The following is a 27,502-nucleotide window of genomic DNA, read 5'->3' as shown; positions in this document are numbered from 1 at the left end:
ATATATATATCCATGGCTTAGCCAGTAGAAGCGGTGAGATGTAAAAGAAATGCATTTTATGTTTATTAAACTCCATGTAGCTCATTTGTATTACGTCATAGGCCTATTAAGCTAATTAAGATCATTTTTATGGGCTCACTGGCGAAACTCTGAGGGAAGTTGTGTAATCCTTATGGCTATTTTTGGAACTTTAATGGTCCTCACCTTTGAAACCTTATTGTGATGTACGCGGCGTACCTTGCAGACTCCGAGGCCTTGATCAAAGGGAAGGGGAGTCGCATCCGAAAGCCGACACCGGTGATTCTGTGACAGGGCACGCTGACCTGGCTGAGACGGCAGAGATCCGGCCCAGGGAAGGGATCACTTCTGTCCTCGACGGGTACATCTCGGGATTGGCGCTGTTAGGAAGCTAACTGAAATTTCACCTTGGGACTGAGATGAGGAGCCAGTTCATGGAATTGCCGGGGGAACTGGCTAAGCCAACCCTGGTTTGAAAAAGTACAGAAAAGCTACATCTCTCTCTCAGAATGGAAAATTCCCTGTCCATAGTCAAAGGATAGAGGATCATCTTCTGTGGGAAATCCTCAAATGATGATCTCTCAAAGGTCATGAAATTTACTTTGCATATTTTCTACCCTGTACTAGATAGATAGATAGATAGATAGATAGATAGATAGATAGATAGATAGATAGATAGATAGATAGATAGATAGATAGATAGATAGATAGACAGAGAGAGAGAGAGAGAGAGAAAGAGAGAGAGAGAGAGATTGAGATTGTTCATTGTCCTTGCCAAGGAATATTGTTGCCACAACCTGTACATTTAAATGCGAGTTTATTTGGATCTTCCCAAGGTGATTTTTTCCCCAGTTAATCCACAAAAACTGTTGTGTATTTAGTTTTTGCATCTTGTACCCTATCACAGCCTGTGATGTTGCCCTGTCATTGTGCGTCTCTTAAAAAGGAGGAGGTCATAAAGATGTTTTTCTTGCAGGAGCGCTTGTAATCTGCCAATCAAAGGAAGGCCAAAGAAAAAGACATTTACTTCTTGCCACTGCTGATGTCGAGACCCTTATTCGTGCGCTAGTTTCATCCAGACTAGATGCTACTATGCTACTGCTGGGTGAAGGAGGAGGAGAAGGAGAGGGGGAAGGCATGTCCGGAGGCAGCGGGAGAGGAGGAAGGGTATAGGAGTGTGGAGGAGTCAGAACTTTAAATGTTGGCACTATGACTGGTAAAGGGAGAGAGCTGGCTGATATGATGGAGAGAAGGAAGGCAGGCATGCTGTGTGTGCACGAGACCAGGTGGAAGGGGAGTAACACCAGGAGTATCGGAGGCGGGTTCAAACTCTTCTACCACGGTGCAAATGGGAGGAGAAATGGGGTAGGGGTAATTCTGAAGGAAGAGGATGTCAAGAGTGTGTTGGAGGTGAAGAGAGTGTCAGACAGAGTGACGAGTATGAAGCTGGGAATCGAAGGTGTGATGATGAATGCAGGTTGGGTGTGAGGTGGAAGAGAAAGAAGAATTCTGGAGTGAGTTGGATGAAGTGGTGGAGAGGGTACCCAAGGAGGAGAGAGATGATTGGAGCGGACCTCAATGGGCATGTTAGTGAAGGGAACAGAGGTGATGAGGAGGTGGTGGGCAGGTATGGTGTCAAGGAGAGAAATGTGGAAGGACAGATGGTGGTGGATTTTGTGAAAAGGATGGAAATGGCTGTGGTGAATACATATTTCAAGAAGAGGGAGGAACACAAGGTGACGTACAAGAGTGGAGGAAAGTGCACACAGGTGGACTATATCTTATGTAGGAGGTGCCATCTAAAAGGGATTGGAGACTGCAGTGACAGGGGAGAACGTAGCTAGGCAGCATCGGATGGTGGTCTGTAGGATGACTTTGGAGACCAAGAAGAGGAAGAGAGTGAAGGCAGAGCCAAGGATCAAATGGTGGAAGTTGAAGAAGGAAGACTGTTGTGTGTGTGGAGTTCAGGCAGGAGTTAAGTCAGGCACTGGGTGGTAGTGAGGAGTTGCCGGATGGCCGGGCAACCGCTGCAGAAATAGTGAGGGAGACAGCTAGGAAGGTACTTGGTGTGTCATCAGGACAGAGGAAGGAAGACAAGGAGACTTTTTTCTTTTACTATTTTATTATATCCCCGTGGGGAAATTCCTTCTCAGCGTTTAAGCCATCCTAACTGTGTCGCTAGGAGCAGTGGGCAGCCGCCGTGCAGCACCCGAAGACCAACTCCAGTTGGTCTTGCCATGCCTCGGTCAGGGGCACAGACAGGAAACCTAACATGCATGTCTTCTTGATGTTGGGGAAAACTGAAGCACCCAGAGAAAACCCACCACAGACACGGGGAGAACATGCAAACTCCACACAGAGGACGACCTGGGAGGACCCCCAAGGTTGGACAACCCCAGGGTTCGAACCCAGGACCTTCTTGCTGTGAGGCTGTGAGGCTAGCCACTGGGCCACCGTGCCGCCCGACTTGGTGGTGGAACGAGAAAGTACAGCAAAGTATACAGAGGAAGCGGGCGGCACAGAGGAAGCGGGATAGTCAGAGAGATGAAGAAAGTAGACAGGAGTGCAAGGAGGTGCAGCGTAAAGCTTACTTAGAGAGAAGTGGCGAAGGCAAACGAAAATGCGTATGGTGAGTTGTGTGAGAGGTTGGACACTAAGGAAGGAGAAAATGCCTCCTACCGATTGGCTAGACAGAGGGACTGAGCTGGGAAGGGTGTGCAGCAGGTCAGGGCGATCAAGGATAGAGATGGAAATGTGCTGACAGGTGAGGAGAGTGTGCTGAGAAGGTGGAAGGAGTACTTTGAGGGGCTGATGAATGAAGAAAATGAGAAAGAGAGAAGGTTGGATGATGTGGGGCCAGTGAATCAGGGAAGTGTGGTGGATTAGCATGGTGGAAGTGAGGGCAGCTATGGAGAGGATGAAGAGTGGAAAGGCAGTTGGTCCGGATGACCTACCTGACATATCGTTTTCAAGGACAAGGGCGACGTGCAGAACTGAACCAACTGCAGAGGTATCAAGTTGATCAGCCACAGCATGAAGATATGGGAAAGAGTGATAGAAGCTAGGTTAAGAGGAGAGGTGACGAGCAGCAGTATGGCTTCATGCCACGAAAGAGCACCACAGATGCGATCTTCACTCTGAGAATGTTGATGGGGAAGTATAGAGAAGGCCAGAAGGAGTTACATTGGGTCTTTGTGGATTTAGAGAAAGCGTATGACAGGGTACCGAGAGAGGAGGTGTGGTATTGTACGAGGACGTCGGGAGGGGCAGAGATGTAGGAGTGGTGCAGGATGTGAACATGGTAGGCTGTGGTGTTCCTTTCATTCAATCACCAATTCAGGTGGACACGTGGGTGACGGACAGAAATACGGCATACTCAATCTTACTGTGCCGAGATGCTGTCCGCAGGTGGACGGCGACGTCTCCACACGTGTAGGGAAAGCTGCCGTTCGAGGACAACTAACACGGGTTCAAATCTGTGACTAAACAATCAAATCACCCCACTCGTCATTTTAAGGGCTTCTGTGGGCCTCTCCAAACGTGCTGCGGAGAGGACTTCCATCTTTGACCTGTAGCACACAACGCTACGATAACTAGTTACCCTAAACCTTTTACATTGGACATCATTTGTGGCAAATTAGTCCATTTACAACAGCAGGTGAAGTGTACAAGGGTAAGTAAACCTGCCCTTTATATAGTTTAGGCGCTTGTGTCTAAGGGGTAGTTGGCTCTGGTGAGCGCCCACGATGACATCCATGATAGATATTCTGACAGTGCATTTCAGTCTGGGTGAAAGGTGGTGGGTCCCCCCCCCCCCATTTATATCCTCAAAGGATCCTGAATAGAGGAAGCCACCAAAACCAGGTTTTGGTGTTTTTGGACGCCGATCTAATGATTTTTAATGATTTCTCTCAGAAATAATGGTTTCTATCGTTATCACCTGGTCCTGGTGTTTCCCATCAGAAACACCAATACAGAACATTACCCACCAGAAAGTGTTTTATTCAATTTAATAAACCGTTAGACACGATAGTTTAGTGAATCTATCAGTGTCATGTCTACACCTTTTCTGTTCTGGGTGATAACATTTTTTTCTAATATAGTATTCATATAATCACAATTCAAATGAGTTTGAGCGCCGCGATTTGGGATAAAAACGCCGCGGAACCAGTAAATTCTAGATTTGCTGAGTTTGGCTCATTTGAGTCAGAATTCAAATTTAACCCAGACTCAGTGTTGTCTGTGCTGTTAGCGCCAGTCATTAAGGACCAAGCTGGTCCAGTAGGCAGGCTAGAGAACTACAGGCCTACAGCTCTAGCCAGCATGCTGTCAACAGTCCTAGGAAGAATCCTGCTGGATAGAGTGCATGAATTTATCAACTCCACCAATAACCAGTTTGGTTTTAAAGCTAAACATGCCAATGACTTATGCATACATGCCTTAAAGGAAATTATTAACAAATACAGAGGCCAAAACTCATCGCTTCTTACGTGTTTTATTGATGCTTTTAAAGCTTTTGATTGTGTTAATCATAGAAAGTTGGGTGCCTAAATACATTGTGAGAATCCTGGCTTATTGGTATGCCCACCAGACTATGCAAGTAAAATGGGGTAATAGTGTTTCAGCCCCATTTGGGGTTAGCAGTGGTGTCAGACAAAGGAGGAATTCTGTCTCCAGCTCTCTAGTTTATATACTGCTGATTTGTTCAAGCAGCTGAAAGCCTGTAACACTGGGTGCATGATGGGTAATACCTTGGTGAACCACATCATGTATGCAGATGACCTTGTCCTTTTTAGTCCCTGTAGCGCTGGTCTCCAGCAGCTCCTTGATATATGTTGTGTGTCTGGTGTGCAGCATGATATCAAACACAATGCTAGTAAGAGTGTTGTCATGATCTGCACAACCAAAGAGGTCAATCATCTAACATGTCCTGATTTTAAATTGTCTGATAATAACCGTGGGGTATGTAATAAGATGAAATATCTTGGACATTATATTACCGAACAAATGACAGACGATGATGATGTTTATAGGCAACGCTGCATGATGTACACACAAGCAAACACTCTGTCACACAAGTTTGGTATGTGTTCAGTTAGCGTGAAGATGTCTCTGTTCAGACTAGCATAATTGTACACTTTATACTGCCCCCCTGTGGTCACACTACATATTGAACACCTCTTTATACTGCACACCTGTGGTCAAACTGCATATAGTACACTACTTTATACTGCACACCTGTGGTTAAACTGCATATTGTACACCACTTTATACTGCACACCTGTGGTCACACTACATATTGAACACCTCTTTATACTGCACACCTGTGGTCAAACTGCATATTGTACACCACTTTATACTGCCCCCCTGTGGTCACACTACATATTGTACACCACTTTATACTGCACACCTGTGGTCAAACTGCATATAGAACACCACTTTATACTGCACACCTGTGGTTAAACTGCATATTGTACACCACTTTATACTGCCCCCCTGTGGTCACACTACATATTGAACACCACTTTATACTGCACACCTGTGGTTAAACTGCATATTGTACACCACTTTATACTGCCCCCCTGTGGTCACACTACATATTGAACACCACTTTATACTGCACACCTGTGGTCAAACTGCATATAGTACACCACTTTATACTGCACACCTGTGGTCAAACTACATATTGTACACCACTTTATACTGCCCCCCTGTGGTCACACTACATATTGTACACCACTTTATACTGCACACCTGTGGTCACACTACATATTGTACACCACTTTATACTGCACACCTGTGGTCAAACTGCATATTGTACACCACTTTATACTGCCCCCCTGTGGTCACACTACATATTGTACACCACTTTATACTGCACACCTGTGGTCACACTACATATTGTACACCACTTTATACTGCACACCTGTGGTCAAATTGTATATAGTACACCACTTTATACTGCCCCCCTGTGGTCACACTACATATTGTACACCACTTTATACTGCACACCTGTGGTCAAACTATAAAAAAGCAAGCTTACAGAGGCTTCGAGTAGCTTATAATGATGCTATGAGAACACTACTAAAAAGAGGTGGTGTAGTGCAAGTGAAACGTCTGTAGCTGCGGGGAGTCAACACCTTTCAGGCTCTTCTGGGAAATCTCATGTATAAATTTATTGGCCGGCTCAGTGACTCTGATAATGTAATCCTCATGAGTTTAATTAATATAAGAGTCAGAGCCACACGCTGCCAATCCCGGCAGTGGGACCACTGGTACAGCTGCCTTCTTATAAGACACTGACTTGTTCCTTTTATGTTATTTTATTGTGTTTACCCTGAGTATTGTCTAGATTTTATTGTGTTTACTCTGCGTATTGTCTAGATTTTATTGTGTTTACTCGTGTATTGTCTAGAGCAGTGTTTCTCAACCCAGTCCTCAAGGACCCCCTATCCTGCATATTTTCTTTGCAACCCTGAACAGGTACCTGTTTGTAGTTATTCAACCAATCAGCAATGAATTTTGTCAGATGTTGCACACCTTGCATAATGAAGTGCTGCGAGATGATTGGTCGAGTAAGTACAAGCAGGGCTACCTATGCAGGGTTACAATGAAACTCTGCAGGATAGGGGGTCCTTGAGGAATGGGGTGGGAAACAATGCTCTAGAGTTTGTCTTTTACCTATTTGTCTTTGTCTGTTACGGACCGAGTCTGCAATAAAGTTTTGAATTGAATTGAATTAACCCACGTGTTCCATTTGAGTCAAAATGACCCGTTTTAAATATCTGTTGGCCATAAACATGAATATTAATTCAGATTAACGTTTGGCACTTTTGAACATTACCACAAAATCCAAAGGCGGTTTTGCAGGTGTGCCCCTTTTGTCAGTTCTTGCCCAAAACCCTGTCCCCTTCTCGTGGACATGTGTAGCTACACTGGGAAGCTGAGCCGACTGGCGGGCAGGGCCCACATTAAATGGCATGAAAGGGTAAGTCATCTTTCCCCATGCTTCGCTGCAAAGACCTTTGCGATCACGTGTACTTTGGGAAAAAAGTACACATACAGCAACAGTTGAGTCCGTTCTCACTTACGGACCATCTTCTTGGACCCTCGCTTGAACGGCTCCAATCCAGACTTGATGGGGCTTTCGCCAGAATGCTGCACTACATGCGTCCTGGAAGAAGCACCCTACAAAGAAGTGTCTCTATGGCAACACACCCACCACCTCAAAACACTATCCGAGAAGAACTTGCAAGCGACACTCTGCTCTGGTCACCCAAAATGGACAGACCTGCAAGAAATGACATCCATCGACTTGACGACACAGGATGTCCATCTGAGGACCTTCCAGCTGCCATGCCGGATAGAGACGGGTGGCGTGAAAGGGTCAGATCCATCCGAGGACACTCGCCCCGATGATGATACACGTACTGCGAATATAACAGCTAAGATTTCACGACCTCCTCGTAAAGCTTATGGCTTTTGGCATATCCGATTGTCTTCAACTCATTTGCTTTGGAAACAACGCCTCTATAGACCCGACGCAGACTTGGCCCAGCCCGCATAATCAGGTTTGCAGGGCCCCAATTCCAATAAATGATCAGCAAGCGAAGTACTCCGTGGCAGTTAGTAATGAGTCAAGGCCTGCTTTTAGTCGTTTTGTATCTCGAACAAAACACGCGACAGTTCAGACGAGCTACACTCACTCGGTAAGAACACGTTCAGTCCAGGAGGAGCTACTTTATTTTATTACTTTTACATACATATTCCAGTTATGCAATTTAAGTCATTTTAAAATTACAGAAATAACAAGCACAACATAAGAAAAAAAAAAGAGAAAAAAACAAACCCCAAAACAGAACAAAGTCAATATTTCCAAAGCAACGAGGAACCGTCTTGTACCCTGCCTGCTGTGGTGGAACCGCGTTTCATGTTGAATGGCTAACCTGGCTAACATCTTGACACTCCTGTCTGCGGTGCTGCTACATGCGTACTCAGAGAGACACGGGTACCCGAACACTCAAAACACACACACACACACACACACACACACAACTGAACTGGTGTTCAAAAAAGTTGATCCATTGGCCCACAAAAGGAGAACTGTGATGGGATGGATAGAAAGAACACGGGTGTGAGAGGGTGTGTATTAACGCGTGGCTGTGCGAGGTGAACGTTCTAGCCCTTGACGGGTGAGGGTCGAAGATTTTCAACGTTATATCCTAACACTCCCCCCCCCCCCTAAACAAGAGGCTGTGTGTGAAAAACAGTGGGATGGTGGTGCTGCCACTGATCTAAAGCCACGCCCCCCCCCCCCGACTGTCCCCGTTAGCCAGAGAAGCCCCGCAAAGCCAGCTAGCTGCCATGGCCAAAGCAGACACAAAGCCAGCAAAAGACATGCACATGGGTCAGTGCTCTCGTCAATACTCACTCACAGACAATTTATAGACACACAATCACGCCTTAAAAACACAAACAGCTGAAGTTACAAAAGTCTGAAGTAAAGATGGACTGCAACGGCCACGTCCGACTGAAACGTTTCACTCCTGTGCTCCATTTTCACCTCCCATGCCATCACCATTCACCTTGCTCTCACTCTTCATCTTAACCGCTTCCTTCTGTGTATCAGGGGGGGAAAAAGCCAAGTTAGTCAACGTCACCTTTTATACAAATGAATGGTCATCCTGCCCCCTTGTGGTTGCTGTACACATCTAAGATGCTCAAATCTCTTACTTTTGCATCTCTCTCCGCAAACTTCTGGAACATGTTGGCGTAGAGACGCTTGTCCTTCTCATGCTGCTCCTTGATATGTTTCTGACAGAGAGCCACCTGACGGGATATACGGGAGATGTCGCGTGTCAGTTCTACCATTCTTCAGGTACTGCACAGGCTACAGTCAATAGCCCTGAGAAACTATACAATTTTTAGTCTTATCTGAGACATTTTAAGTGCTGTACCTGGCTCTTGGCTGCTTTGTTGGCAGGGTACAGTTGAGAGACTCGCTGGAAGTCCCCTCTTGCCTCGTCGAACTCCTTCATGGCAAACAGAGCCTCCCCTCTTCGAAACAGAGCCTTCTCGTTGGATTCATCCAACTCCAGGGCCTATAATGAGGAAGGGGGCACGGGAATAACAACCGGCTTAATGCATAGTACTCATCCACTACAATAACCCCGTAACCCTGGTGACTAGTCTGTCCAAATATTAACACATTGTGCAGGGTGTCCCGGCTACCTTTACTGAAGTGTGTAATCAGGGCACTAGTCTTCAGTGCCACAAAGATAAAAAAAACAACAAAAAAAACTGGAAACCTTTGACCAACAGTCTAAGGGGTATGAGTGCAGTCTACAAAACTTGTCAAATTATAGCATTTCCATCTATTAGTCAGCTGGTGTGTGTAGTTTTATTTATTGGCAAACGTACGAAGAAAATGTTGATTTTTACCATTGTTCCCATTCTTTTTCTCCCCAACTGTACTTGGCCAATTGCCCTACTCTTCCCGAGCTGTCCCAGTCGCTGCTCCACCCCCTCTGCCGATCCGGGGAGGGCTGCAGACTACCACGTCTCCTCTGGTACTTATGGAGTCGCCAGCCGCTTCTTTTTTCACCTGACAGTGAGGAGTCTCGCCAGGGGGACATAGCGCGTGGGAGGATCACGCTATTCTCCCCAGTTCCCCCTCGGACAGGCGCCCCGACCGACCAGAGGAGGCGCTAATGCAGTGACCAGGACACATACCCGACATCCGGCTCCCCACCCGCAGACACGGCCAATTGTGTCTGTTGGGACGCCCGACCAAGCCAGAGGTAACACGGGGTTTTGAACTGGCGTTCTCCGTGTTGGTAGGCAACGGAATAGACTGCCACACTACCCGGACGCCCTCATTGTTCCAATTCTGACTGCAACTTTTAGCATCTAAATGCTGTGAATAGCCACAGTAATGAAAGCTGTATGTGATGGCATACCCGGGGTTCCTCGTGACTTTTAACCACCTCCCAGTGTAGCTGGGGATTCAGACGAGTGAAGGTTGGGAAACGGATACCTTGTCGCAGTTCTCCAGAGCTTGGTTTGGCTCTTGTAGTTTGAGAAAGCACATGGCCAGGTTCAGATGTGCAGCCAGTCGTAAAGCCTCGGCCTTCTGCTTGTCCTCTTCCGACAAACCAGATTCATGTTCCAGCCATGACACAATTCTCTTGTACTGCATGGACGCTTGCTTGTACTTCCCTTCCTAGACACACAAATAAAGCCATCAACATAGGATTAAAAAAAAAAAAAAAGGAACAAAATTTTTTTTGTGTAACTGCCTGTGTTTGTCGTTTTTTGTGTGTGACTCCCCCCTTTTTTCCCCCTCCCCAATTGCATCCAGCCAATTACCCCACTCTTCCCAGTCGCTGCTCCACCCCCTCTGCTGATCCAGGGAGGGCTGCAGACTACCACATGCCTCCTCCGATACATGCGGAGTCCCCAGCCACTTCTTTTCACATGAAAAGAAGTGAGGAGTTTCACCAAGGGGACGTAGCGCGTGGGAGGATCACGCTATTCCCCCCAGTTCCCCCTCCCCCCTGAACAGGCGCCCTGACTGATCAGAGGAAGCACTAGTGCAGCGACCAGGACACATACCCACATCCGGCTCCCCACCCGCAGACATGGCCAATTGTGTCTGTAGGGACACCCGACCAAGCTGGAGGTAACACGGGGATTCGAACCGGCGATCCCCGCGTTGGTTGGCAATGGAATAGACCGCTATGCCACCCGGACCTCCTCCTGTATTTTTCTAAAACACTTAACTACATACCTTAAAGTACTGTGTTCCCTTCTCCTTGACAATGGCACTCTGTTCCAGTTTCTCTGATGTGTTCATCTCCCAGGACTCCTTGGCCTATAGAAAACAGCCATTTTAGTCACATCCACAGGGGCTGACTTTCTCCAAAAACACACTGAGCTTCACACATACTTAACACACATTGTGAAACAAAAAGGAAGTTGCTTTTGCATTATAAGCACACCGCACCTTCTCAAAGGCTACCAGCTTAATCTTGTACTGTAGTGTCGCTCCACCAGGAATGTTATACTTTGTACTTCCTGCATTTCCAAAGGCATACCTGCAATAAGAACACTGCATTAGTTGGGTTACAAAAAAATTATTCACCTCGACAACTTTGACAGATCTTGCATCTACACTAAATAAAAGCCAAGATGGGGGGCGTCTGGGTAGCGTAGCGGTCTATTCCATTGCCTACCAACACGGGGATCCTGGTTTGAATCCCCGTGTTACCCCCGGCTTGGTCGGGCGTCCCTACAGACACAATTGGCCGTGTCTGCGGGTGGGAAGCCGCATGCGGGTGTGTGTCCTGGTCGCCACACTAGCGCCTCCTCTGGAAGGTCAGAGTGCCTGTTCGGGGGGGGGGGGGGGGGTTGGAGCTGGGGGGAATAGTGTGATCCTCCCATGCCCTATGTCCCCCTGGCGAAACTCCTCACTGTCAGGTGAAAAGAAGCGGCTGGCGACTCCACATGTATGGGAGGAGGCATGTGGTAGTCTGCAGCCCTCCCTGGATCAGCAGAGGGGGTGGAGCAGCGAGTGACTGGGACAGCTCGGGAGAGTGGGGTAATTGGCCAGATACAACTGGGTAGAAAAGGGGGGGGGCTAAGACAACTCCATGTTGTTTCAACCAGATTGATAATTGCCGATATTCCCAAATGTCAGCAATTCAATATATTATTAGAACACGACTACAACCCCGTATGGAAGACACGTGATCACAGTTTTCCATAAGCGCTGGCTATCGGCTAGCTCGCCAGATGTTAACACATTTCCAGCCGACTACTTTCTTAGTTTTTTTTTTAATCATAGTGAGTTGCTTCTCACCGTATTGACGTCAGGTGATTTGCATCCAGTTGAGCAGAGCCTACATCACGAAAGCGAAAGTTAACTTCACACAATGCCTGCATGTGCCTGCTTGTCATCAGTCACACCAGGAGTAGGCAGGACAGGCGATGAGGCGACAAACTTGCAGGGTTTGCCAACTTAAGTCCAATGGGTTTTTTTCCCCTTCCTGTGAACTGCTTTTCACGTGGATTTATTGACGGATGTCGTTTTAGATCCCATCTGTCTTGCCCGTCTACTCTATATTATACTGCTTTTCACGCCGGTCCTGCCACTGAAACCTCCCAAATCAGTAAAGCCCACATATTTTTTTTTTCCACCCGCCATGCTCTCAGATATGCCCATTCTGACTAACACGAGGTGCAGCACTCCGAGGTTTAACACACATTTGACTGACAAACAGGCATTGTGGCCATGAACGCTTGTGGTTCAATTGCAAAAACTTACGTGGCGAGATCGCCTCGAACCATCTGGAAACGCACTCAGAATTATCAATGTACTGTGTGGTCTGTAATTCAGCCTCATCTATGAACATTTCAAAGAAAGAAAACACCCCTATTGCCAGTTACAGTACGTAAGGAGGGATGTGACGGCGTCCAGCTTTAACAGCCGTGTTCATATTACCCCTTTAGAAGTCACACCCCCCAGGGCTGATCGAGGGCTTATCGTCCAATCAAGTGTGAAGTCGGTTCTTCTTTCCTGGGGTTTATCGTGTGGGAATGACAAGTGTCAATCAAAATCAAACGTTGATGTAGACCTACAGAGGTCTGCAGCTTCGTCCCGCCCACAGCATTTACTAACAACTTCATTCGTTCATCATATTTTATCATACTACAGAGAGGCTGATCTCACACAGGAGGAAAATAACATCATCAAGCCTGACACAGATGACTAACACCATCAAGCCCAACACAGAGGACTCCAACATCATCAAGCCCGACACAGATGACTCTGAACACTATCAAGCCCGACACAGAGGACTCTAACACCATCATGCCAGACACAGAGGACTCGGTCTTCCTTCTTCAGGAAACCTGTTATGTCAGTTTATACAAAATGAAAAAAAAAAAAAAAAATCACCTTAAAATGTAATTTTAATGGCATCCAGATTACAATATCCTATTTCATGTTTTTGTTTGAGTAAGGGTTCAACCCGGTTTCACCAATCTGCCTACAAATAACACCACATCACACTTGGCGTGAAACGTGTACGCCAAAATCCAAATTAGCATGCAGATGATATGCCGATCCTTTCCATTAACTTCTGCGGAGAGCTGATGTGTCCAAATACCACGAATCACCTTGAACGGTCACGACATCACCGGTGAGGCTCAGTTCACCAGAAGCGCGGGCATCCACAACCAGGGTCAGGGCGAATAACTAAAACACTACCGTTAATACCATGATTTAATTACAAAAAGATTGTTTCCCCGGCTTACCTGCTTGTGGATGTCCGCGCATCAGGTGAACTGGGCAAACTGAGCCTCAAGGGCAAACTGAGCCTCGCTGGTGACGTCATGACCGTTCAAGGTGACGCGCGGTATTTGGACACATCAGCTCTCCACAGAAGTTAATGGAAAGGATCGGTGTATCATCTGCACGCTAAGTTGGATTTTGGCGTACGCATAGCATACAATGTGAAAGTGTAATATCATGTTATTTGTACGCAGAATGGTGAGACCGGGTTCAAGGGTTAATTATATCCATTAAACCTGATAGATACTTTATCACTAAACAAATTTTAGCCAATGTAAAAATAAGCCTACTATTTGCCCTACTAGTCCTATTAAAAGTAAGAGCAGTGTAATAAATGTTTACCATCTTTACTAAAAAAATTTTTTTTTAAAAAAAACAGCCTTAAAAATGTGCGATATTTTCAGCCAGCCAGACGTTGTATGCACTAGTGGAAAACCCTGGGCACATGTTCTCATACTTGGCCATAATAGTGAAGCTGGCCTCCTCTTCCTGTTCCATAGCCATGATCGCTTTCTCCACACCATATGGCAAACCAAGGTTCTCTCCATCTCCAATTTCAAACTTCAATTCTCTCTGGTCGAAAATGCGGTCTTCGAAGGTCCCCTCCACAGTCACTTTAAGACAAATAAAAACGATTAGTTAGTTAGGCCCATCACAAACACGTAAACACGTACAGAGGTTTGACAGCAACAAGCAAATGCAAATTTTAACTGGTTATTTTACGTGTAACATTCATCAACTAATCACTTAAATACCCAGACTTACCACCCAGAATTCAATATTAGTAAACAGCCCTGAAAACAGTGTATTATATTCATATTTGGTTTTATTAGCGGCATTTCTACTGATCAGTACCATTTTCAGCACATCACAAGAACAAAATATTAAAATTAAAATCTATTACACATCCCTATCTGAACCATGGAGAGCAGGGGCGGGGGGTCGATACAGCATAATATCGCAACATTTTGCATGACGTGGCGGCTGCACTTAAGAACTTGAGACATTCACCTTAATGTTCTGCGGGCCCTTTAAGAGTTAAGGTTAGACGGGCCTCACGAGACAAGAGTTCCGGGAGGCGTGGTGTTTGGGGAAATCGGTTAGCTGGTAAACACGCTACATGCTTGTGTATTCTGTTTTTGGTGGAAGGACTAAAACAACCCGGCAAAGGTCTTAAGAGAAACTGAAGGGGGGGGGGGTGTCCGGGTAGCGCAGCAGTCTATTCCATTGCCTACCAACACATGGATCGCCGGTTCAAACCCCCGTGTTACCTCTGGCTTGGTCGGGCATCCCTACAGACAACTGGCCGTGTCTGTGGGCGGGAAGCCAGATGTGGGTATGTGTCCTGGTCGCTGCACTAGCGCCTCCTCTGGTTGGTCGGGACGCCTGTTCGGGGTGGAGGGGGAACTGGGGGGAATAGCGTGATCCTCCCACGCACTACATCCCCCTTGGTGAAACTCCTCACTGTCACATGAAAAGAAGCGGCTGTCGACTCTACATGTATCGGAGGAGGCATGTGGCAGTCTGCAGCCCTCCCCAGATCAGCAGAGGGGGTGGAGCAGTGACTGGGACAGCTCGGAAGAGTGGGGTAATTAGCCAAGTACAACTGGGGAGAAAAGGGGGGGGAATCCCCCCCCAAAAAAGAAACTGTCTCATCTCTTCATCCCTGCACTCCCACAATTGGTGACCCTGCATGTTGATTTCCAACATGTCAGCAGACGAAGCTACCAGCGCTGCCTTTTCCAATGAGGCTAACACAGCTGGCTGCGGCGCTAGCATATACGCCATGATGCTGAAATTGCCCGAATTCTGGCAGAACAGCCCAAGGTCTTGGTTCCAGCACATCGAGGCCCAGTTCCAACTCCGAGGAAACAGCGACGACTCCATGAAGTATTATGCCGTAGCGGTGTAGGATTCCTCGACATCCGTATGGGCTCTTGGCTTACTTGACGACCCTCCGGTGACGGGCAAGTATTACGCCATCAGAGCCTTTCTGTTGAAATCCTTCGAGCTGTTGGAGATGGAGAAGGCCGACCGGATTCTGTTGCTTAGTGGCTTCGGCGACAGCAAGCTGTCAGACCTGATGGAAAGGTTGTTAGCCATTTCAGCCTCAGCTAATCCCGCTTTCCTCTTCACCCACGTTTTCCTACAATAACTTCCAGCGTGGACCGCCCTGGCCAGTTCACCGCTCTCTGACACCAAGGAATACCGCGAGTCGGCCAACAAGATTTTCCTTGCCAACCGGCCAGTATGTGCATGCGTTGCTACCCGTCTCATTGTCTCTTTCAGGGTTGTTGTCGAATCACTAAACATCAAGTCCGAGTCAAGTCCCCAGTGTTCGAGTCCAAGTCCCCAAAGAAGAATCTGAGTCGAGTCAAGTCCCCATTACCTGAGTCCGAGTCATCAAGGTTGAGTCTGAGTCAAGTTCCAAGATGGGTTCCAGTACTCCACTCTGGCACCTTCTCCTCAATAGTTCATTTACATATCAAAAATCTAGCAGCGCTCTTGCTGGAATTTGATGTAAAATCCATGTAAGCAAAACGCACAATGCGGGGCGTCTCTTTAGGCACCTTAGCACTAACTGTTACTGAACATGAAGGTATGCATGTGAATCTGCATGTAGGTGGAACACACATGCCTACCCTTGCATGAAATTGAATAATGATACAGTATTAATATAGCTATAAATATCTTATGCCAAATTATTAGGGCCTATTACAAAAAAAAACAGTCTTTATCAATTATAAGTCCAAGTCCTCATCTCCAACTTCCGAGTCCGAATGCAGTCAATGCTCGAGTCCAAGTCATCAGTGCTCAAGTCCAAGTAAAGTCACAAGTCCTGAAAATCAGGACTCGAGTACTACAACACTGGTCTCTTCATTCTTGCGCTCCCACAGTGGCAATATTTATCGATACATGGACGCCAAGTATCAATCTTTTTTTAATATAAATTGCGAACACGAATTTCACTTTTTGGTACAGTACTAGAATAAAATCAATTGCCTTTTCAGTCCACTAGATGGTAGTGCTGAGTTTTTTTTTCTTTTTCTGGCGAGGTCAAACTGAAAACTTATTGGATAAAACAGATGTTGACAGTTTTCCATTGGGGACATAATTTGCAATTGAAAAAAAGCAATACACTGCAATATATGCATATCGCATTACTCAGCATATCGGAAAATGTTTAAAATTGCAACACTATTGTATCGTGACTTAAGTATCATGATAATGTCGTATCATGGGGCCTCTGGTGATTCCCACCCCTAATGGAGAGGCTGCCTTGCATCCAATTCTCATTGTTAGGGAAAAGAAACCTATCAATTATGAACTCGCTCAGTGCATAGCTACCTTCAACATTTGATCCTTCATTGGGCTTGGAATAGCCCTGGCCTTTAGTGAGGATGCGACGGATGATTCCTCCATCCTCATCCTCAGTAATGTCGTCCTCATGGAACTCGTACAACTCCACCTAATGATGTCCCAACATGAAAAACAAAAACAAAGACCACGGTTTGTAATGTGAAATAAAACAATAATAATAAAAATAAATAAATAAAAATTAGAGTAGCCTGTGGTTGCTCTTTATTACCTGGAACACCAGTGTGGCATTGGGGGGTATCTTGGGTGGGCTGCCAGCAGATCCGTAAGCATACTCCGGTTTACAGATGAGCTGGCAAAGCTCCCCCACTTTCATTGTAGCTATACCAACGTCCCATGCTTTAATCACTTGACCTACAAAAAGACAGGGGAGCATAAGTATACGGTGTACAGTCACATGAGGAAAATACTCGGGTATGTGACTGATAAGTACCAACCTCTGCCCAGATCGAACGAAAATTTCTCTCCTGCATCCCTGCTCGAGTCAAACACAGTACCATCCAGAAGCGTTCCCACATAGTGTACGGACACTTTATCACCTGGCATAGGCAGCGCCGTGCCTGTGCCTTCCCTTTTCACCAACTGGGCAGAGACGTTTGTGGGGGGGGGGGGGGGAGAGAGAGAGAGGGGTTAAACGACAAAAATGGCCATTCCACACAACAGACTGAGACGCTGGATTAACATACCCCTCGTGTATTGTGCTTAACAGTTGCACAATCCAACATTATGGATGACAAAATTCTGATTTGCATTTTGTGAGACACCTGGAAACGTGCATAGATAACCGAGATACGGAGGCACAGGGGCAGTGCTTGGGGCGGGGGGGTCCAATGTGTCAATCAGTCGCTATTAGCTTTGGGAGTTGCTCCTCCTCCAGACCCTTCTAGAAAGTGCCAAATGAAGATGGGTAGCTGGACAACTAGTAGCTCACCCCTTAAACATCTGACATTAACCCATTCACAAACAGGGAAAATCACGCTTGGCGGATTATGTGACGTTTGCCCCAAAAACATCAACGTTACGGAGAGAAATGAACACGTGTTCGAAGCCACGATCGCAGCTAATCAACATTAGCACGTCGTGTAGCGGCGCTAGCTTTAGCTTAGCCCTCGCTTGTCCGCGTTAGCTTAGCCAAAGCAAGCTAATAACGAGTAGCCGACTAACAGCCGATTCACCACCGATTGCCCAAATTAAACCCCCCCCCCCCACCACCACGCCGCAGATTGTTACCTTTAAGACGCCCCCGTCTTTCTTCGGCGTGATATCCTCTCCCTCGATTGGGATGCTTTGTTGCCCTTCACTCGTTTGCTCCTCCGCAGTCATGGCTGTATAGTAACGGACTCGCCTACCACTCCGACCCGCGAATCAAAGCCCACTAGCGACTGCTGCCGACCGTAGAACGACCTCGGCTAAACAACAAACCGCTTTCACGCTAAAGCTAGGCGGCGAACAAGCTAGGCTAGGCGGCGAACAAGCTAAACTAGGCGGCGAACAGGCTAGGCGGCGAACAAGCTAGGCGGCGAACAGGCTTTCCCCTACTTTCTGGGTGCTGTTGCAAAAACCTACGCAACAGCTAGCTAGCTGGCTAGCTAGCTAGACGAGGCACGCCTGTGCAGACTGAAGGCAACGCGCAAGTAACGCGTTTTTTTGTTAGGTTTCGTTTTGTTTGTTTCTCGTTCGGTTCTTCTTTTTTTTCCTCTCCCCCCACACACAGAAAGGGTGCCGAACTCCGAGGAGGTTGCGAGTGGCCCCACACGCCGCTCCGCGCTTCCGTTTCGATCTGGCACCTCGGCGGAAGGGGAGCGCCGGAGAACTTTCCAGACAATGTGGGTGGGGAGCGAGGGCTCGTTTCGTCGGCGTCACCGACGAAACGGTCCGCTGAGGTCCGGGCGGGCGGTGTCCCGACGGCGAGCGCCTCGCGCGCGAACGATAAGCTCCCCGCCACCCAAAAGCGGACTCGCAGACATGTTGCGAGAAGCGCCTAACGAGACGTTCGTTAACGTCACCGCCGGAAGCGGCCGAGCACGTACGCGAGCCGCCCCGGCGGGCCGCTCCGCGTTACCCGAACGCGCGGCCCGTGTCGTCCGTCGTCTCCTATTGGTCAGAGAGCGAGTGACGCGCCGCCATTTGGCGCGCTCGACGAAGTTGTAGGTTATAGGCTGTTTCGTGTGAGGTGGCGGGTGTTGAGATCTGTGAAATAGCCGCGTCAGACCCGCAATAAGGACCAGATGTGACGATACGGCGGCTGGAAAGGTCAAAGGGGAGAATAAATTGCTTTCTTGGTTGTCTACGGCCGGCCGCGTCCGCGTTGACGGTCGAGTCAGGTGTCGACAACAGCAAGGTAACGACCCCCCCCCCTTGTTTTAGTGGCACTGTCATGGCCGCACCCACGATCCTCAACCGTTTCCCCCAATTCTGATACGCTCTCATTTCCTAGGGGGGCATTCGGGAGGATGGAGGACGTCGGACCCGATTTCCCCTTCCCCTATCAGCCATACCCTATACAGGAGCAGTTTATGCAGGCTTTGTATGAAGCGCTTGAGCGGGGCAAAGTTGGCATCTTCGAGAGCCCGACTGGAACGGTGTGTGTTCTTATGCGTGTGGTATGTGTGGCTGTCTGTCTGCGTGAGAGAGGAGGAGGAGGAAGAGGGGGGGTAGATAAAATGGAGATTGTTCAGATGAAGCAGTAAGAGTGCTCGGTTTTGATCCCTGCCTGTGCCTTCTGCTGCAGGGGAAGTCTCTGAGTCTGATATGTGGGGCGCTGAGCTGGCTAAGGGATTTTGAGGACAGGAGGAGAAAGGAAACCGCTGCTCTGCTACAGGACGGAGAGGGGGCGCTTTCTGCAACTGCCAGCCTCTCCTCCCCTGTTCCCTGGGGGTCCTCGTCTGCAGAGCCGGACTGGGTCGCTGACTTTGTGCAGAAGAAGGCCGAGCGCGACCTGGTGTCCAAGCTGAAGGTAGTGTTGGTGTCAGGATGTTTCAGATTTGGTTCTGAGAATTTTTAGGTTCTGCCTTTTGTGAGCTTCACTGTAGTCGTTGTTTTGGCCGTCTGGTTTGTTTTTGTGCCTGTGCACACGCATATCAGGAGGACGAACTGAAAAGAAAGAAGAGGGAGGAACGGTTGGAACTGATTAGAAACAACGTTCAACTTAAGTATGCAATGAAAAGAAAGGTGAGACGTCCCCTTCCCCATTTTCATGGAGACTGTACATTCTAAGAATTTCTTTTGAGTTACGTCTGTGTTTGTATGTTTTGTAGAACTGTGAGGAAGATGAGGTGTTCAAATTGCTCCAGTTCAGTAAAGATGGTAAGGAGGAGCTAACAGGAGATCCTGAAGAGGAGAAGCTCATCGTTGCAGAATATGAGAGTGATGATGAATCAAAGACGAAGAGCAAGTAAGGACAGCCAATTATAGCTGCGAGTTGTGTTCAAGGTAAATATGAATGGTAGGACTAGAAATAGACAGACTGACAGTAAGATGTGTTATACCATAACAGACCCTGTGCTGACGATGATAATGAAGATGATGACCTGGTTGAAGAACACATCACAAAGGTGTGTGTGTGTGTGTGAGAGGGAGAGTGTGTGTTTTGAGATGTCATACATTTGATTAAACATGAGAAATACACTTATGTGAAGCACAGTAGTAATATGTATTACATATTTGCCTGATGTAAAACTGTACACATACATGTTCACAGATCTACTACTGCAGTCGAACTCACTCCCAGCTGGCCCAATTTGTCCATGAGGTTCAAAAGAGCCCCTTCAGTAAGGCCACGAGCCTGGTCACACTGGGTTCTCGGCAGGTATATATGCAATTTTCTCTGCTTCACTGTCCTACCCTCTCATCCGCTCCTCACAAAAAAAAGTACAGGGATTTGTGGGCTGGAAGCATTATCGGTATTCATGTTGTCTGCAGTGAGGTCTGACTGAGCGTACAAGTCCCTAGTAGAGTACAGGAATTATGAAATATGCTCTTTTCAGACTATGTGTATCAATGAGGAAGTGCGTCACCTTGGCAGCATCCAGCGCATTAACGACCGCTGCATGGAGATGCAAAAGAATAAACACGGTGAGAACTCAGAAAGAAATCACCTACTCACACACTTACCCCACAATCAAAATAAGTAAGATTTGCCACTCGTCAAAGTAGCAGCTTCTATGTATAGGCATATGGTTTTACAAGATTTTTCTGTGGTTACGTGACATCTAATTTTCACTGTATTGCCCGTACTTCCATCTTCACCAGAGGTACAGCATCAGGAGGAGGGTGGAAAACGTAAGCGGGGGCCTCATAAGAGCGTGTGTCCCTATGTTGGAGCTACATCCTTGCAGCACCTGCGGGATGATTTGCTGGGGGCAGTCCATGACATAGAGCAGCTACTGACTCGGGGGAGAGAGTTACACTCCTGCCCTTACTATGCCACACGTCTTGCCATTCCAGCTGCACAGGTAAGACGTTGTATGGCAAACTGATGGCAGAAGAAACATGGTACCTTCTGCCTTCTGTTATCATTAACATCGTCTTGTAACACTGCCGCTGTTAACTTTGCGTTGTGTGTTGCTTGTATAGCTTGTGGTGCTGCCTTATCAGATGGTACTTCATGAAGCCACCAGACGGGCATCAGGGATTCAGTTAAAAGGACAGGTAAGTTTGGGTGATCTTTGAATTTGATCATTTCTGATTCTTATAGATTTGTTTCCTTATCACAATTGAAGATGCAGAGGACAGGAAGAGATGGAAACGGATGATCCGCTGTGGTGACCCCTAATGGGAGCAGCCAAAAGTAGTAGTAGTAGATCATATGAAAAAACCCAGGATATGTTCTACCATAATATTGACTATCCCATAATAATAATCATAAATATTTCTACAAAATCCGCCTATTCTAGGATTGTATCCTTTTAATGTACGGACAATAATGTAACCGCCTGAGTTTATGAGACTGGGTGTGGTGCATTTAACAAGCTATAGCTATGTACCTGTGTTCTCTGACATAACAGAATCATTTTTTCCTATAGTATATTTTTATTGATTTTAGAGGTGATTTTTTTTTTTGTAGACAACCACACTATGAAACATTCAGGTATTTTTTTAGTAAGCGGTTGCTGTGCTTCTTATGACTTGGTATCAAGTTTATCATGTGAATGGTTTTGAAATGAAGGTCTTTGGTTCCAGGTTCTGATCATAGATGAAGCCCACAACCTCAGCGACACGCTTTCCTGTATACACAGCTCAGAACTCACTGGAGCACAGGTGCTTAGACGCTCTCTGTCTTTCATTCAGTCTCACCCGGTGTCGCTCTCTCTCTCTCACACAAACACACGCACAAATATTCAAATGAACTGTTGTAGTTCTTGTGTGAGTGTTTGTTTCAAAAATTGATATTTCCTCATGAAATAATTGGAATTGTTTCTCCATTTTAACAGCTTTGTCGTGCGCACTCTCAGCTCACACAGTATTCTGAACGCTATAAGTGAGTATGCACAGCCGCACGTCTGCCATCACGTACATCATGAACTCATCCCAGCTTCCCCTGATTCCTTGTGTTTGTTTGTCCATTTGCTGCGACAGGAGCAGGTTGAAGGCCAAGAACCTTATGTACATCAAGCAGATTTTGTTTGTGGTTGAGGGGCTGGTCAGGGCTCTTGGAGGTGAGTGTTTGAGATCAAATCTGAACGCTTTTGTTGATTATTACCTATATCTTTATTGTCAGAGCTGCACATTTTGACCTAATGACATTTTTTTCTTCGACCCTGCAGGTAAAGTGGGACAGAATCCACAGAGCCAGACTATACAATCAGGTGAGCACACATACAGTCGCACTTTGACCATGACATATGAACAGCCAAATTTGTTGACCAGTCATCTGCTTGTACCTTTCCTTCAGGAACAGAAATGCTCACCATTAACAACTTCCTCTTCAAGGCCCAGATTGATAATATCAATTTGTTTAAGGTAGCGGACCACATTAGCGTGTTATTAAAATCATTCAGGTACTGTGTGCAACTATATGCCATATTCCAACCACGTATTCCCTCTGTCTGCCCCTCTGTTGCTGCTGTTTTTCTGCAGTTGCAGAGATACTTTGAGAAGAGCATGGTCAGCAGAAAGGTAAGCGGCATTTATGTAGGTGTTTGTGTTACCTAAAGTAGTCTTTGTATAATGAACACAATATGCCATGAAGTGATTCTTATGCGACCTGTGCCTCTCCTCCATAGCTGTGTGGTTTCATGGAGAAGTACGCGGGATCAGGTGTCACGCTACACACTCAGGCCAGTTCTCAGGCGTACAGATTGAACAAAGAGAACCGGCGCACGGAGGGTCTTAACCGCTTCCTTCAGACGCTACAGAGTGGCAAGAGCACTGTGCCGGGTCAGTCCTGTGTTTGGAAACTGGGTTTCAAGAGTCATTTAGAGAAACCAATCAATACACACTGAAAGTTCTGTAATACATTTTGGAGATGTAATTAATCACTGGAGAATGTCTACTTTGTTACCCTTGACTCAGATTTCTCACTTTTTCTAGTTTGCTGAAAGGTTGAGAACTGGAGAAAATGTAGTTGTTATCATGGTGGCGCAGTGGTTAGCATGGTCGTCTCACAGCAAGAAGGTTCTGGGTTCGAGCCCCGGGGTAGTCCAACCTTGGGGGTCGTCCTGTGTGGAGTTTGCATGTTCTCCCCGTGTCTGTGTGGGTTTCCTCCGGGTGCTCCGGTTTCCTCCCACAGTCCAAAGACATGTAGGTCAGGTGAATCGGCCGTACTACATTGTCCTTAGGTATGAACGTGTGTATGTTGGCCTTGTGATGGCCTAGCGGCCTGTCCAGGGTGTCTCCCCGCCTGCCGCCCAATGACTGCTGGAATAGGCTCCAGCATCCCCGCGACCCTGAGAGCAGGATAAGTGGTTCGGATAATGGATGGATGGATGTTGCTATTATTTCAGAAAGGCAGGAAATTAGAAAAACGTGTGGGGGCTTCTCACGAGTCATCAAAAAGATGTGATGTTTTCGTTCACCGAGGTGAGACCCGCATTAAAATTGGGAATTAGGACATTAAGCAGACTGGGCTTGTATTCACCGATGTAAATATTGCTGTTCGCATTACTAGCCTGCAATCACTACCCCTCTTATCGTTTATCCTGCCCCGGCCTAGATCGTCTCTCCTCTGCTCTGCTTGCAGTTTCATCCGTGGACCAACAGGGGTCAGCAGAAGCAGAGAAGGCGCTGTCTGCCTCTCCTATGATGCAGGTGGAAGGTTTCTTCATGGCTCTCACTAACAGCAACGCCGATGGCAGGGTGGTTGTGAACAAACAAGGTATGCACACGCACACATACGTAGGATGGTGATGAAATCTAATGCCCCTTTTCCACTACATGGTACCGTCTCGTCTCCACTCTAGTTTTTTGTTTTCCATTACTGGAAAGTACCGGCATTTTGGTAGCTGTTGCCACTTTTCTGGTACCACCTTTGTCGAGGTTCCAAAAAAACTGGAGCGGGTACCAAAATCAATGCAGACCAGCTACACTGAGGGGGCACTGTTACAATAATGGAAAACGACGCTCGAGCTGAGCCGGTACCATGTGGTGGAAAAGGGCCATAAGTGTCACATCGGAGGCCTGCATGTTCCCAGCATCCTTTGCTTTCATATGCCTCGTTCCACTCTCCAGGCACTTTGTCAGAGAGCGTTGTTAAGTTTCTGCTGCTGAACCCGGCGGTTCACTTTGCTCGGGTGTTGAGCGAGTGCCGAGCGGTCATCATCGCCGGAGGAACCATGCAGCCCGTAAGTGCTTTTTGTCTTCTGGCAATACGCTGAGCTCTGGGTGTGTCAGTTTTCTAACTTGGCGTGATGTTTATTAAGGTTTCCGACTTCAAACAAGAGTTGCTGCTTTCTGCCGGGGTGGGAGAGGAGCGGATCACCGAGTTCTCCTGTGGTAAGTGGGTCAAGTCTGCATTTTGTTTTTGATGTTTGTCAAGCACCATTTTGATGACTCGATTATCATATTTACTTGTTGGTGGGAAACTTTTGAAAGATGATTGCATGTTTGGATTTTCTTTTAAAGAAATTGTTTTAAAGGCTAAGTTTAAAGGCTTAATTTCCAGCTGAAATCTTTTTTCTTGCATTTCTTTCCATAGAGATCAGTTAGAGTATTGCTACTGACACTTCTGTCTTCCTGTCTGTAGGCCATGTAATAGCGCCTGAGAATATTCTACCCATGGTCCTGTGTAGTGGTCCATGTGGTCAGGAGCTAGAGTTTACCTACCAGAACAGAGATACTCCACGCATGGTAGCGCGCGCACACACACTCACACACATAAATATATATACACACACACACACACACACAAACACACGTATACAGTTTGTATGTAGTTTACTTTCTGTAATATTTTTCATTGCAGTGTTGTGACTGACACTATCAATGTTGTATTTGTTGACAGATGGATGAGATGGGCCGTGTCCTCTCCAACCTGTGCAATGTGGTTCCAGGTGGTGTTGTGTGCTTTTTCCCCTCCTATGATTACTCCAGGCGGATCATTTCACACTGGGAGGCCAGTGGAATTCTTGCTCGTCTGGCTAACAAGAAGAAGGTACGTTAGCAGCTCTCCTTCTAAATAAGACCCCAAGAACATCTCATCATCTAAGGATGGCAGGACGGCTTGGTGGTTTAAGAGTCCTTTAACAAGGAGACCAGGCAGGGTTCAAGATCCCCACCACAACACACACACACACACACGCAAAAAACTTCCATCACCACGTATTGGCATATTTCCACCTAGTCATAGTCTTTGATTTAGATCTCAAGAGATTGATCCTCTCACAATCCTCAGCATAAAACAGCTTTGCATATTTCACCAGATCTTCCAGGAGCCAAAGAAGGCCAACCAGGTAGACCAGGTGCTGACTGAATTCTCTCGATGCATCCAGGTGAGATGGACCCTGACGGTACACATATCACATGACATTATTCCAGGGTATCTGCAGGTTCCACTGAATTGAATTTGACATTTTAAACTTATCTTTTTATGCCAGCACGAGATAACAATGAAAAAATCAGAGCCACAGAATCAAACTCTATGGTTGGGTTAATGTCTTGCCTTAAATCAGTGCAAAAAAATCCCAAAATATTTATAAAACTAGATATGACAAATGCTTTTAACTTGTTCAGACCCACCACTGGTTAGGGCCAGTTGCCTTTTCTTCTCCAGTGATGTCTCTTTTTTTTTTTTCCCCCACCATTTATTTTACCAGAGGTGTGCCGTGGATGGAAGTGGACTCTCAGGGGCGTTGCTTTTCTCTGTGGTCGGGGGAAAGATGAGCGAGGGCATCAATTTCTCCGATGACCTGGGCAGGTGTGTAAAACGTGTGTTCAGGTGCTAATGGGTGGCAGCAACCGTACATGACACAAAAACATAATTTGACCTGTTGCTCTTTTACATCCCCGCATGTGTTGCCAGATGCATCGTGATGGTGGGAATGCCGTATCCAAATATCAAATCTCCGGAGCTGCAGGAAAAAATGTCCTACCTGGACAAGCACCTGGTAGGACACCTCTTGTCTCTTGGATCACCACTGATTAGGAGGCTTTGAATAACAAATGTAGGAGTAGAGGATTACTGACATTTTGTTTTGACTGTGATTCAGCCTCACGCCGGGGGGAAGAGTCCCGGCCAAGCCCTGATCGAAAATCTGTGCATGAAGGCTGTCAACCAATCTATAGGTAAATACTCTACAGCTCACTAATGAACAACGCATGCTCATTTATTCCCTAGATGGTAAGACACTAATCATATTTACATGCATTTCACTTCCTCCGTCCAAAGGACGAGCGATCCGTCACCGTGGCGACTATGCCGCCATTGTGCTGTGTGACAGGCGTTATTCTCGGCCTGCTACACATTCCAAACTCCCAAACTGGATCAGGGCTCGAACTAGCGCACATACTACCTTCGGTCCTGCTTTTGCTGCCTTGCGAAAGGTGAGGAACAAGTGCTGCTATGTACATACACGAAAACATCAATATATATGAGAAAATGGGACTTATTATGAAGAAATTCAACTTTACCCCATTTTTCTCCTAGTTCTTTATAGATAAGAAGAGCAGACAGCAGCAGACATAGCACAACTCCCAAACGGCTCGACTGATGCGGTTTACAGGTTGGATAAAGTGGTACGGTCGGAGTTGGGGGAGATGTCTGTAAAACGGTGAAACGAAAGATCGACACTCCAGCACCTACAACCCAAGAATGGAGATGTCATGCTAACAATGGACTGGGAAATTGAGAGCATTTTGCTGCTGGCATTTTGTTGCAGATTTAGAAGTAATATTTTGATGTTGGTTTTTACATGCATTACATTTAATTTTTCCATACATTTCCTACTCCCCCCCCCTTTTTTCTTTTTTTTTTTTCTTCCCAATTGTATCCGGCCAATTGCCCCACTCTTCCAAGCTGTCTTGGTCGCTGCTCCACCCCCCTCTGCCGATCCGGGGAGGGCTGGCGACTACCACGTCTCTTCCGATACATGTGGAGTCGCCAGCCGCTTCTTCTCATCTGACAGTGAGGAGTTTCGCCAGGGGGATGTAGCGCGTGGGAGGATCACGCTATTCCCCCCAGTTACCCCTCCCCCCCAAACAGGCCGTCCGACCAATCAGAGGAGGCGCTAGTGCAGCGACCATGACACATCCGGCTTCCCACCCACAGACATGGCCAATTGTGTCTGTAGGGATGGCCTACCAAGCTGGAGGCAACAT

General features: G+C 46.9%; 2 protein-coding genes across 2 annotated transcripts; one reads left to right on the top strand and one right to left on the bottom strand.

Moving 5' to 3' along the window:
* Positions 1 to 7,743: 7,743 nt before the first annotated feature.
* fkbp4 (FKBP prolyl isomerase 4) lies at positions 7,744 to 18,704 on the bottom strand. Its single transcript, XM_056281853.1, has 11 exons — positions 17,981 to 18,704; positions 17,188 to 17,332; positions 16,962 to 17,104; positions 16,721 to 16,841; positions 13,830 to 13,986; positions 11,024 to 11,114; positions 10,808 to 10,891; positions 10,055 to 10,240; positions 8,976 to 9,119; positions 8,752 to 8,847; positions 7,744 to 8,636 (listed from the first exon to the last, which is right to left on the bottom strand). The coding sequence occupies exons 1-11, from the start codon at positions 18,071 to 18,073 to the stop codon at positions 8,559 to 8,561; spliced, it is 1,338 nt and encodes a 445-aa protein (XP_056137828.1). The 5' UTR covers positions 18,074 to 18,704; the 3' UTR covers positions 7,744 to 8,558.
* Positions 18,705 to 19,266: 562 nt separating this feature from the next.
* ddx11 (DEAD/H (Asp-Glu-Ala-Asp/His) box helicase 11) lies at positions 19,267 to 26,963 on the top strand. The gene is made up of 28 exons (XM_056282049.1): positions 19,267 to 19,332; positions 19,482 to 19,709; positions 19,838 to 19,921; positions 20,008 to 20,144; positions 20,247 to 20,304; positions 20,451 to 20,558; positions 20,737 to 20,824; positions 21,002 to 21,204; positions 21,326 to 21,400; positions 21,932 to 22,009; positions 22,183 to 22,229; positions 22,328 to 22,407; positions 22,516 to 22,557; positions 22,644 to 22,711; positions 22,829 to 22,867; positions 22,975 to 23,010; positions 23,041 to 23,107; positions 23,904 to 24,065; positions 24,419 to 24,531; positions 24,610 to 24,682; positions 24,933 to 25,036; positions 25,191 to 25,340; positions 25,609 to 25,677; positions 26,002 to 26,102; positions 26,208 to 26,292; positions 26,395 to 26,470; positions 26,574 to 26,728; positions 26,832 to 26,963. Exons 1-28 carry the CDS (start codon positions 19,267 to 19,269, stop codon positions 26,868 to 26,870), a joined length of 2,631 nt encoding a protein of 876 aa, XP_056138024.1. The 3' UTR covers positions 26,871 to 26,963.
* Positions 26,964 to 27,502: the final 539 nt, after the last annotated feature.

The sequence above is a fragment of the Lampris incognitus genome, chromosome 6 (assembly GCF_029633865.1).
Source record: "Lampris incognitus isolate fLamInc1 chromosome 6, fLamInc1.hap2, whole genome shotgun sequence".
NCBI classification, from domain to species: Eukaryota; Metazoa; Chordata; class Actinopteri; order Lampriformes; family Lampridae; genus Lampris; species Lampris incognitus.
Note: the sequence above shows the minus strand (reverse complement) of the source record. Positions and strands in the feature narration are given on the sequence as shown.